Genomic DNA, 12,993 nt, shown 5'->3' on the forward strand with positions numbered 1-12,993 from the left:
GGTGGGCAGATCCCCGGCTGGTGGGCGGATCCCCGGAGTGGCGGGCAGGCACCAGTAGGCGCGAGGAGACGGACCCCCGGACACGTCGGAAAGCGACTCGCTCCGGCCCTGGCATCACCGGCCCCCTGCACTTCCAGGATCCCTGTTCTTTCCTACGGATGCTAAGCGTCTGGGGAAACACACCGAGTGTTCTCCCTCTACCACAACATAATTTTTTTAAGGGAACTCAGTGCCCAGAGCCTCCCCTAAAATCCAAACTCAGGCACTTGTTCTCCGTGTCCCGCGAGGTAGGAACCGGCCGCACTCCGCGGGCCTGGCCCACGCCACGCCTCCAGGCTCCAGCACCGCCTACGGGCAGCGCGCATGCGCAGAATCCCGGCGCGCCGGCCGCGCCCAGCCACGACCGCGCCGGCGCCAAACATCCAGAGTTCCAACCGCTCGTCCGTGCCTGCCAATCAGAGTGCACGCTGACCCTTGGTTCCTGCCCACTGGCCCCGCAGCCAATCACCTGCCCCGGCGCGCAGCCGCGGCGAATCCAAAGGGCAGTGCGGGCGGGGGGCGGAAGAGCAGAACCCCGACGCCCGCAGGGATGGAGGAGGCAGAGGCCGGGGCGCGAGCCTCAGCGCTAGAGTAAGCTAGCTGCCAGCCGGGGACGGGCGGGGAGGGCCCTGCAGGACCCAGGGTACCCCCCGGGGGGCCCGGCAGCCCGCTGTGCCGGCCGCGGTGATTGCGGGAGGGACTGCGCTCTCCCGGCGCGCGCACAACACGGCGGGTTCCCGCGCACTTGACGTCCCTTCGCGGGTAGCGGCGTCCTCGCAGGACACGTGTGGGAGGGTCACTTAGCTTCTCTGCCCCCGCGTCCACGCGCATTCCCCCATCCCTGCCTGCCGGGGGGCGCTGCAGGCCCCAGCGGAGAAGGACCAGGAGAGCCTGGAACCAACCTTCTCAGACCCTGCCCCAGGACGCTCCCTGTCTGGGACCCCCGCTGCCCGTCAGTGCGGGGCCCCTTGTCTTCCTGTCCCTGTGTTTCCCTGACTCTTCTTGCTCTGCTTAGCTTTGCTCAGGGCACGTATTGTCTTTATACACACGCCGTTCCTGCTCCCAGATACCCTGCAGGCTACCGGTCAGGGCAAGACTCGGCATTGGTACGGGTCTGTATGCGTCTGTGCACGACAGCGGGCCAGGACGAGCACCCCAGGAGTCTCCCGTTTCCCCTGTTTGCTTCACCTCAGGGCCCTGGCCAAGCTGGCAGACATCCTGGAGCCCATCGGCCGGCAAGAAGAGGCAGAACTGCCGGCCCAGATCCTAGCGGAGTTTGTGATGGTATGTGCAGGATGGGCAGCTGGGGCTCTCCTGGGTCCTCTCCGGGAGCTACTGGGCAGCACCGATGGCGGGCGCCCTGGAAGGCAGTCTCAGCCTGCGGCACACACGGGTAATGGTGTTCCCTGCCTCTGCCCACTCTCCAAACAGGACTCCCGCAAGAAGGACAAGCTGCTCTGCAGCCAGCTTCAGGTAGTAGACTTCCTGCAGAATTTCTTGGCTCAGGAGGACGTTGTCCAAGAACTAGACCCCTTGGCTTCTGAAGACACCAGCCGTGAGTGGGCACCGGGGTGGGATGGGGAAGTAAGGGGATGTCAGTCGGGTCAGCTCTTTGGCTGATGGGAAGACAGAGGCCCCAGTGTTGCAGGCAGGCAGGCCATTCTCCCTTATGTTCTCATCCTCGGTGGCTCCTTTCAGGGCAGAAGGCACTTGCGGCCAAGGAGCAATGGAAGGAGCTGAAGGCCACCTACCAAGAACATGTGGAAGCCATCACAGGTGCCCTGACCCAGGCCTTGCCCACGATGGAGGAGGCTCAGAGGAAGCAGGCGCAGCTCCTGGGAGCCCTGGAAGAGCTCCAGGCCAAGGTGAGCCAGGCTGAGGGGAGAGGAGGGCAGGCAGAGAGGAGGGAAAGGGCATGCATGCTGGGCTGGGCCTACTGGCCACCTCCCAGAATCCAACCAGAAAAACACTCCTCTCCTCCTTGTTCCCCTCCTCTGCTTCCCTACAGAAGCAGGTGGCCACGGAGAGACTGAGGACAGCCCAGAAGCAGTGGCAGCTGCAACAGGTGGGTCCACACCCCTAGGAAAATCTCCCTTCCCCACCACCGTGCCGTTGCATGGGCTCAGTCCTCTGCCTGGAGGCCCTCTGCCTCTTCTTTTGTGTGGCGTTATAGCACAGGTACCAGCATCCTCACTTCCTGTGTTACGACTTTGGGCCGTCCCCTCACTTCCTGTCCTTCCGTGTCTTGCTTGTGACGTGGAGGCGACATTAGCACCTACCGTACAGAGCTCAGTTGATGCAATCGCTAGCAGAGCAAGTGCTTATGTGGACACATGGCAGCACATAGCAGACTAAATGAGTTATCATGTTTGTGCCCCTTTTCTCCAGAACGCTTCACACTGGAATAGCTCATTCTCACCCTTTTTCTCTAGGGCCTTTGTTTTGCCTAAAGTGGGTAGGGTCCCTCTTTCCATCTGTGGGTCTGAGCCCCAAGTTGGGTCTAGCCTGGAGGGGTTAAGAGAGTGGCTGTAAGTCCTGCGCATCTGAGGAGCCGTGTTTGCCTTCTCATTCCCGGTAGGAGAAGCACCTGCAGCATCTGGCAGAAGCCTCTGCGGAGGTGAGGCAGCGGCAGAGAGGGACGCAGCAGGAGCTTGAGCGGCTGTCTCAGGAACTTGGAAGACTACAGGAGCAGGCGGGGCAGAAGCAGGACACGCTTCACAGGTGAGGCTGGGAGTGTGGGCTGCAGACCCAGCGTGGTCGTTTCCCTTCCTTACAGCCCGCCTCTCCTTCCAGGCACCAGACCTTCCTCCAGCTGCTACGTACTCTGCAGGGTCAGCCGCCGTTCCCCGAGGCAGAGGCAGAGCTGCCACGGAAGCTGGACCTTCCTGAGGGTGAGCCCCAGGAGCCGAAGCCTGGGGCTGTCATAGGGAAGGACAGGAGTGTGCCGTCCAAGGTGAACTGAGAGGTGGGCCGGGGGCTGGGGAGGTGCAGAAAGAAGCTGGGAGGTAGGCCTCACCCAGCACCCATACCCTGTCTCCGTCCCTAAGGCTGATGGCCCACAGCCTGCTGGAGATGCGAGCTCGCCTGAGCTTCCTGAGGGACAGCAACATGGGAAAGGAACCTAGAGCAGGTCAGACTCCAGCTCAGGCCTTGGTGTCCCTGGACTGCAGGTACGGAAGGAGGGAGGACCTCTGGTCTCTGTCTCTGGGCTCTGTTTTCACAGCGGGGACAGGAGGCGGGAAGGAGCAAGGATTTATCTATGGCTGAAGCTTGTTGCCACATCCTGTGCCCAGCCTGCCCTGGGCTAACCCCTCTCTGTCTTCCTGAACCCCCTGGTCTCACGCTTATTGCAGGATGGACTAGGAACTCCTGAGTGCAGCCTGGTTTCTGACCATGATGGGGGTGGGCTCTGGATTCTGTTAGTTAAAAGCCCTAGAGCTCTCAGTTATCTCTTTTCCTATGTTGGTGGGAAGAGCCACACTTGAAGCCAACAGTATGACAGGTGCTGGGACTGGTGTGAATAGAGAGGGTGCAGATGGGAAGGGGGCCCTGGCCTGGAGCCTCCGGGGCTGCTTGTCCAAATCCATATGAATCAAACATGCTGAGCTGATTAATTCGGGGAGGAGGAGAGTGCTTTGTGCAGGTGGTTAGATACGGGAAGATAATTTTAATTGCTGACCCAAACATTGATTGAATCCGTGCTTTGTGCCAGGCCCCTTGCTATGAACTGAAGCTACAGCAGCAGGCTTGTCTGATAGTCCTTGGCTGTGGGGAACATAACGAGCGTGAACAGTAAACAGGTCAATACCTGATTGCAGAGTATGGGAAAACAAACTAAAACAATAGTATGGTAAATTTAGAGCGGTAGTAACAAGAGAGACCCTCATCTGCGGGTGTGTGTGTGTTCTTTGTTCTGTGTCTTTTCGCCTCCGCTCCTCCATGTGTCTCTTGCTGGGTGCAGGGACAGTGGGGGCATAGGCATGTGGGAGAGATTACCTCCCTGATTGGGAGCATGGGGCTGCTGGTGAAGAGAGAGGGGTACCAGTGACAGCTGCAGTGGGAAACCCATTCTTCAGCTTAGAACAGGACTCTCCCGTGTGAGCAAGACCTAAGCATCTCAGAGAAAGAGACACTGGGGCTTTGCTTTTGGCAAGAGAGTTTCAAGAGACACTGGGCTCTGCTGTGTCTCCGACCAGGATGCCTTCTTGGAGGTAGAGATTGAGATCCTTGCTCACTCTGATCATTTGCTCTGCTTTTCTCAGGTCCTAAGTGTTCTAATTATTCTTTTGAATGTGTTGGCCCCATTGTTTAGGTATGAAATGGGACAGATAACAGAGGTCTTTGAAGACTCAGTCATGACGGAGTGAGGGGGTCGGTGAGGATTGAGGATACTTCTCTAGGGAGCACACAGATACCCGGAGAGGCTCCCTTTGTCTGCCCATCCACCTCCTCACAGGTGGTTCTGAATGTAGCCTTCTAGCAATCCACATAGCAGTCCTATCCTTCCGCTGCTTCCCGCTGGGTGGGCTTCCCTCCCCTGCATTCTGGTTTATTTCTGTAGTCTTGTAGACCCTGAAATTTTTATGGTATGCAGGGGAGAGCAGGAATACCCACGCTGAGGAAGGAGGGCCTACTAGGGGGCGTTGGGGTATGGGTTGGGATGGTGTGGACTCACCATGTCCTTGCACACATGGTGGCTGACAGAGAGTCAGCAGGGACGGGAAGATACTCCCTGGAGCCCTGCAGGTGGAGGTCAAAGATGATGTCCTGAGATGCTCCGCGTCAGCGGACAGGGGAAGAGATTGGGCAGATGCACAGTAGTCAGACTTAGACCTCTGAGGAACTTCTGGGAACCAGCTTTGTCTCGAGGAGTATGGTTGAGTCAGTGCATACATGAGGCCAAAGGGGAGGAGAGGCTTGAGTGTTTTATTGGCCAGTGTGGTCCGTGGCGTTGGTGTTCTGCACTGACAGCTCAGGAATTGGGGTATATTTTCAGATAGGAGCTGGATCTCAGCTTCTAGCTGCTCTGTCGTCCCTTAGGTTCCCCTAAATACTGTCCTTGTTCATTGTTCTTGCATCAAGCATTTGTGTGCAAGGTGGGAGCCTCCCCCTGAGAAATTGTGGTCTCTGCTGCCTGCTGAGCATCTCCTCTTCCTGTTCTCCATCTGACGGAGGGACACGGAGACCAGTGAGGTGCAGGGAGGGATGGACACTAGTCAGGACTGGAAGTGTCCTTGATAAACAAAAGGGATGGTAGGCTTAGTCCGATTACATAAAAACTCTGATTTCCATAAGAATAATGTTTTCCTTTTAAACAAAATTTTCTTTTGTGGTGAAATATTATTTTGCTTTTTTTCCCTGAGTTTTATTTTCATATTTTCTAGCTACTGTCACATTTTTCTAAGAATTTTTCATTTCTAATTTTTTAAGCTTATTGGTATAAAGTTGTGATGATTTTTTTTTTTATCCTTTTAATGTTTACAGCCTGTTGTAGGATGGCCTAATGTTAGACTCCTGATGTTTTTGTGTCTTACCTGAATTTCCCTTTGATCTATCTTCAGATGTTCATTCAGTTTCAAATATTGAAAGAGTCAGAGATTGGCTTTTGTCATCCAGTGTCGTATGTCAGTTCTGACTCATCAATTTGTAGTCCTGTCTCCATCTCCTACCTTCTGTGTTTTGGTGGAGAAGAACTTTTTTGGTACTTTTAATTTGTATCGGTTGATAAACTTGTGTATTTGGTTCTTGATTTATTTTCTCAAATAAACATGTAAGGCTATACATTTTTTCTGGTTTTCTCTTAAGTATTTTCATGCTCATTCAACTCATAGAATTTTTTCTTTTCCATTATAATTATTTGATTTATGAGTTTTTTAGAAAAATAATTTTGAAATTTTCTACTCTATATGAGAAGATAATCTTTCTAAGTTTATTCTAATTTGGTCAAAGAATGTCCTCTATATAATAAACACTTTGAAGTTTGGTGAAGGGAGCAGTTGGAGCCATGAATGTGGTCTCTCTCTTTTTTTATGTTTCACGTGGATTTGAAAAGAACGTCTCTTTTGGAATTGTCACATGTGGTGATTTCTATATGTCTGTTAGATTATGCTTGTTATGTGTTCGGTTAATCTTCTGTATACTTAATTATTGTTTTCTGATTATCACCTTCTGAGAGGTGTGTTCAGGTCTCCAAGTGTGACAGTGGATCTGTTTATTTCTGTTTCTGTTTCTGGTTCTGGTAAAGTTTGCTTTACATGCTCTGTGGCTACTTGATGAAGGCATGGCACGTTGACACGCGTGTCTTTCTTCTAAATGGAACTTGACAGTCGTCTGGTGGCCTCCTTCATCTCTGGGTGAGTGTTCCTTAGCTTGAGATGGGATGAATACCAGTACACCCCAGCCAGCTCCCTTACCGATCCCTCGCCTGCTCCGTCTCTCCCACAACCTTCTGAGTTTCAACCTTTCTTTATCCTTATGTGTTTCACCTTTTTTTTTTAAGCAGTTTTTTTTTTTTTAAGATTTTATTTATTTATTTGACAGAGAGAGAGACAGCGAGAGAGGGAACACAAGCAGGGGGAGTGGGAGAGGGAGAAGCAGGCTTCCTGCAGAGCAGGGAGCCCGATGCGGGGCTCGATCCCAGGACTCCGGGATCATGACCTGAGCTGAAGGCAGATGCTTAACAACTGAGCCACCCAGGCGCCCCTGTGTTTCACTTTTATACCACTGTTTTTAAAGATCCAGTTTCATAATTTTTGTCCCTAAGATTTTGTATTTGTGTCACGTTTTTCGTTCACTCTCACTTCTTTTTTTTTTTAACTTTATTATGTTAATCACCATACATTACATCATTAGGTTTTGATGTAGTGTTCCATGATTCATTGTTTGCTTATAACACCCTGTGCTCCATGCAGTATGTGCTCTCTTTAATACCCATCACCAGGCTAACCCATCCTCCCAACTCCCTCCCCTCTAGAACCCTCAGTTTGTTTCTCAGAGTCCATCGTCTCTCATGGTTCTTCTCCCCCTCCAATTTCCCCCTTTCATTTTTCCCTTCCTGCTATCTTCTTTTTTTTTTTTTAACATATAATATTTGTTTCAGGGGTACAGGTCTGTGATTCATCAGTCTTGCACAATTCACAGCGCTCACCCACATACCCTCCCCAATGTCTATCACCCAGTCACCCCATCCCTCCCACCCCACCCCCCACGCCAGCAACCCTCAGTTTGTTTCCTGAGATTAAGAATTCCTCATATCAGTGAGGTCATATGATACATGTCTTTCTCTGATTGACTTATTTCGCTTAGCATAATACTCTCCAGTTCCATCCACGTCATTGCAAATGGCAAGATTTCGTTCCTTTTCATGGCTCCATAATATTCCAGTGTGTGTGTGTGTGTGTGTGTGTGTGTGTGTGTGTGTGTACATACATATATATATACACACACTACATCTTCTTTATCCATTCATCTGTTGATGGACATCTTGGCTCTTTCCATAGTTTGGCTATTGTGGACATTGCTGCTGTAAACATTGGGGTGCAGGTGCCCCTTTGAATCACTACATTTGTATCTTTGTCTCCTTTATTTCTTATATATTCCTTTTTTGCCTCTGGTTTTGTTTATTTATCATTTCATTTTCATTCCTTTTATCTTTTTCTTCTGAAGTCCTTCACTGATTATTATCCCAGTTTAGCTTTGAAGTCTACAGTAAAGTATAACGAGTACTGAAGCTTAGAAGACTTGACCGTTGACGATACTCTGAACTAATGATGTTTTTGTCCAGTTTATTACTTCTAGCCTATTCTGTTCTCGGAAGTTGGACTTCCTGTTCTCTACAGTGTTTTGTTCATATTCACTCATTTACTTTGATTTTTTTTTGCCTGCTTAATTTTTATATGTCAGAGCTTTCATGTAGGACAATGTCCCCACCTGAAATACATGTATCAGACTTTCTTGGTTAGGGTCTGGAGGCTGTATAACACTTCAGTATTTCTTACTATGGAATGTTTTTATTTTATTCTCATTCTTTTTTTTTTTTTTTTAAGATTTTATTTATTTATTTGAGAGGGAGAGCAAGAATGCACAAGCAGGGGCAGGCAGAGGAAGAGGGAGAAGCAGGCTTCCTCCTGAGCAAGGAGCCTAATGCGGGACTCGATCCCAGGACCCTGGGATCATGACCTGAGCTGAAGCAGATGTTTAACCGACTAAGCTACCCAGGCGCCCCTTTTATTCTCATTCTTTAAAGATGTTTTTATTACGTAGAGAATGTTTAGTAGACAGGTAGTTTCATTTAAAACATTGAAGATCTTGTCCTGTGATTATCTGGCTTTCACTTTGCTGATAGAAGTCAGCTGCTTGGGGCGCCTGGGTGACTCAGTCGCTAAGCATCTGCCTTCGGCTCAGGTCATGATCCCAGGGTCCTGGGATCGAGCCCTTCATCGGGCTCCCTGCTCGGCGGGAAGCCTGCTTCTCCCTCTCCCATTCCCCCTGCTTGTGTTCCCTCTCTTGCTGTCTCTCTCTGTCAAATAAATAAATAAAGTCTTTAAAAAAAAAAAAGTCAGCTGCCTGTTAAAAGCTCTTCCTATATGTCTGGATCATTTATTCATTCATTCTGAAGTTAGTTGGGCTTGCTAAATCTGAAATTACCAGTCTTTAAACAGTTCTGGAGTTTTTTCAGCCTGTTTAAAAAATGGTCTTACCTCTTCTGTACAAGCTTCTTCCACACCAGTTAGACATCAGTTAGGTTTTTTAACTTCATTCTTCATGTTACCTAAACTTTCTCTTATATTTATAATTTTTTCTCTCTAGAATGCATCTTTAGATGCTTTCCTTTATTTTGTTAACTGTATGTTACTAATCTGTTGTTTCATCATTCGTTTCTTAATTTTTGTTCTTGATTTTCAAGCAGATATAGTAGACCTCGGTTTACGTTATTTGGATTTTTGTTGTTATTCTGGTCTACGTTTTGAGCTTATCTTTTCTCCTCTTAATACAACATATACAGGCATTTTGTTGTCTGTGTTGGAAAGGTTCATGATTTCCATCTTTGCGGGCCTGGATCCTTTATCACATACACTCCCTATTTCTGTTTTGTGGTCCATTTTGATGGAACTCTATTGTTGAGAATTCTTGTGGCTGGTTACAGAGTTGAGAAGATTTGTTTTTACTTCTGTCAGTCGCTTGTGGATACCACCAATACAACATTTAGAAAAAATGTTTAAAGATACATGTTAATGTTCTTTATGTCTCTCCTCATTTTCATTCTGCTGTTTGAAGATTTTCTTTCTTTTTCATTAGTATTTCTCAAAGATTTTTTTTCTATCTTTCAAAAGCACAAGCTTTTGGCATTATTTTAATACTGCTTTAATGTTCTTTCATTATTTTCCTTTCCAAGGTACCATCCTGCAATTCCTTATTGAATTCTATTTTTATGTGACTTATTTCTGCCGGGAAGATATTCTTGTTAACACTGGATAGTTTCAGCAAAGTAAATACCTCTCATTCTTTCTTGACAATGTTAAAATTTGTAAGACTAAGGTTTCACTTTGAATATTCTACCCTACTGTGAGAAGAAAGCTATTCTAGGATAAAAGAATAATATAAAATATGATATGTGTTCTATAATAACAAATTAAATGATAATAAAAGAAAGCTGTTCTAACCATTCTAGGATCTATGGTTAATATACCTCATTCCTGTCTTATACAATTTATTCAACTTTTTGTATTCCAATTTGTATGTGTCTTCTTTGAGGCAATTACGTATACGTTTTGAAATACAGAGTGTGAAATTAAATAAACTAATTTCATTATTACTAGCCTAGTCTTTAAATGGCCCATTTGCTCCTTTGAACACTGGGCTCTGAGGAATTTAGTGTTTGGGTCTTGATATACTTTGATTTTGAAATGTAGGGTAACCTAGGCATTAGGTCTCAGTCTCAGGAATTAACATCCTTTATGTTTGTTTCAGGCCTTTTTAAACAGTTTTTTTTGGGGGGGGAGTGTACATTCTTTTATTGATGTTGTTAAATTGAATTTCTATAACTGTTGACATAGTTATAAAAAAGGCCTTGTTAATCTTCACGGAGCTCTGCAATATACAAAAATTAGCTGTTGGATGCCATATTCCCATGTATTTCTAAATTTTAAATTGCCAGATGGGTTTTAGCAAATACACCTATCCAAGGCATGCATGATTCAGTTCATCCTGCAATTCTTAGTTATTAAATCCTAGTGAAGGAGTTGATAATTACTTAAATTACTTAATTGGTTACTATATGCCTAAAATAGTGTTTTGAAATAGAAAAAAGGGGTAAACCCAGAACTATGCTTTCAGAGGCTGACCAGACTATTGTAAGTAAGAGATTATCACATGTAAGCATTATAAAAGAAATAAATGAAGAAAAAATATATATGTATGTGCACAGGAATTTGTTCTATTTACACCATACTATAAAAAATGAGAGAAAAAACTAATTGAGTTGGGAGTCATCAAAGTAGGGTTTGTTTATGAAAGAATGAATGAGTTTAAATTATGCTATAGATTCTCAGTGTTATAAAATTGTGTTGCAAAAACTTCAGGTCTAATTTTAATAACCAATCATAAACAGTAAGCATATCAGTTTCATTAATTAAAATACGAGTGTAAAAGGTAGGTATATTAATTTTCAAGTTTTTCATGTAAGTTATCAGTGGACAAGAAGTTACGCTTTATGTGGCTTTGAGGGAAAATGCTCTTTAGGGACAGAGGCCAGTCCACCTTCTCCATATCTGGATTACCTGGCCCAGATGCTCTAGAAATAAAAGAGGAATTTAAAGTAATGTGTTTAGTGAAGTTTGGCTCTCTTTCTGGTTTGATTGGATCACTCCATGAGGACAACAGACTGCTGTGGAGGATGTGCAGCTTTGTATTTGGAAACTCTGCTCTTGATGATGACTGAGACTCCAGTTTATTGCAGTGCGTTATTTTCAACATGAGAAAGATGAGTTCGATCCTAAAAAATATACATAAACACGGCAGAGAGCATGCACATCCGAGGGAGGAAGGAATTACACTGCTCCTTTCAGGTCCAGATCCTGCCGTTCACCACTGGTGCTCCTCATTCCTCTGTTCAGGAACATGCGTAACTTTATCCACAAGTGAACACACACCGGTGCCTCCATGCTTTGAAAGGACTTAGTAAATGTTCCTTGGGTTCCGTTCAGGGAAGATTTCCCAAAGAGCTGCCCCTTGAGCTCAATTTTAAACAAATGAAATTATCTAGAGGCTGTTCCATCATTTATTGAATGTCAGCTATGTGCTGAACATGAGTTTGGACGATTAAAAAAAAAGATAAAGACAATCAGTTTAAATTTGAAGACAGGAAGGAAGAATCTGTTAAGAAACTAATTCTCGGGGCACCTAGATGGCTCAGTCAGTTAAGCGTCTGCCTTTGGCTCAGGTCATGATCCCGGGGTCCTGGGATCGAGCCCCACGTCGGGCTCCCCTGCTCAGCGGGGAGTCTGCTTCTCTCTCTCCCTCTGCTCTCGCTCAGTCTTTTTTTTTTTTTAAGATTTTATTTATTTGGCAGTTAGCACAAGCAGGGGGAGCCGCAGGCAGAGGGAGAGGGAGAAGCAGGCTCCCCACTGAGCAGGGAGCCCGATGCGGGGCTTGATCCCAGGACCCTGAGATCACGACCTGAGCCGGAGGCCGATGTTTAATGACTGAGCCACCCAGGCGTCCCTCTCTCACTCTCTTTCAAGTAAATGAATAAAATCTTAAAAAAAGTAGGTAGAATAGAGTGATCACAATTATAAGCAAGTGCATGTTATACCCACCAAAGCCATCACTAAAGCGTTTCAGTGACTAGTATTCTTGGATGGTGGTAGTTACCCATTGGAACAAGTGTGTACCAACTAGAAACTCATGAACTGCTTTTCCCCTGGCTCACTGCTTTTTGGTGTGTGAGTCACTGAAGGATCATGACTTTCTGAGAACATTGGAAAGCATTTTCAACAATGCAGAATTGTGCCTGAGTAATATTCTGCTTATCAAAGTTTTAGGGACTAACAGTTGAAAATAGGAGGGGAAAAAAAACCTCAGCCATAATTTAAAATGTTTATGATAAAGAATGGTGACCAACTTCCCATCAATTTGCCAAATGAGTATGGTTGTTAGACAATACCATATGACTACCGAAATAACTTTAGTTTTAATAATTATGTTGAACGGTATTCAGAGATACTGGAATGTAAAGATAAGAGGAGCTTTACTTGAGGTGCCCGAGTCACCCTTGGTGCTAGCAACAGGCTGTTCTTACTCTTTTGAAAAAGAAGAGAAATCTTATTTGATTAAAAAAAAAAAAAAAAGTTTGGTTGCCATCATAAGAGATTTTCTGTTTTACGCCTTCCGTGTAGCTCTGTCCCATCTCAGAAATTTTCAGCAACTGATTTGCTAATTAACTTTAACTCTCTTGGGGTGGCGGCGGCGATCTGAAGAAGTAGGTAGTGCAAACAAATGTGACGTTTATAAGAACAAAAAGGAAAGGCTAGTAGATACTCAGCTAATTCTGATAATCATTGTTATACATCTTATGTCTTTTGTATTGGAGAACGACTGAAACTGGGGGGTTCCATACACCTCAAGGAAACAGTTTTCTGTCTAATTAATGAAATGGGTTTTGTTTGCTTTTGGTTGTTCTACAACAGTGTTACTGGTGTGAGTCTACCTGTAATTTAGCAGTCACGTTGTCTAGGTTGAACAGGTGATAGTCTGGCAGGTGGTAGTGAGGGTTTCCATACAAGGTTTACAGTTTCTGGCAAATTTCTTGCCTTGTTTATTCTTTTTCTGAAATTGTGTGTGTGTGTGTGTGTGTACGCGCGCGCATGCGTGCACGCATGCACACAGACCCGGTCATATTCATAAAGTGTGCTCCTTTATATTTTGAGGCTAAGTTGATACTTACATGCAGATTCA

The 12,993-nt window shown here is 46.1% G+C and overlaps 1 protein-coding gene across 3 annotated transcripts in view; it reads left to right on the forward strand.

Annotated features, from left to right (window-relative positions):
* Window positions 1-554: 554 nt before the first annotated feature.
* Window positions 555-12,993, forward strand: part of ZWINT (ZW10 interacting kinetochore protein) — a 54,791-nt gene continuing 42,352 nt past the window's right edge. For all 3 annotated transcript variants that reach the window (XM_032393970.1, XM_032393968.1, XM_032393969.1), the window contains exons 1-8: window positions 555-630; window positions 1,233-1,323; window positions 1,471-1,594; window positions 1,738-1,904; window positions 2,048-2,104; window positions 2,618-2,760; window positions 2,833-2,992; window positions 3,087-3,209. In XM_032393970.1, coding sequence (XP_032249861.1) covers window positions 590-630; window positions 1,233-1,323; window positions 1,471-1,594; window positions 1,738-1,904; window positions 2,048-2,104; window positions 2,618-2,760; window positions 2,833-2,992; window positions 3,087-3,164 — 861 coding nt within the window. In that variant the 5' untranslated portion in view covers window positions 555-589 and the 3' untranslated portion in view covers window positions 3,165-3,209. The remainder of the gene's footprint in view (window positions 631-1,232; window positions 1,324-1,470; window positions 1,595-1,737; window positions 1,905-2,047; window positions 2,105-2,617; window positions 2,761-2,832; window positions 2,993-3,086; window positions 3,210-12,993) is intronic.

The sequence above is a fragment of the Phoca vitulina genome, unplaced genomic scaffold (assembly GCF_004348235.1).
Source record: "Phoca vitulina isolate PV1807 unplaced genomic scaffold, GSC_HSeal_1.0 scaffold78, whole genome shotgun sequence".
NCBI classification, from domain to species: Eukaryota; Metazoa; Chordata; class Mammalia; order Carnivora; family Phocidae; genus Phoca; species Phoca vitulina.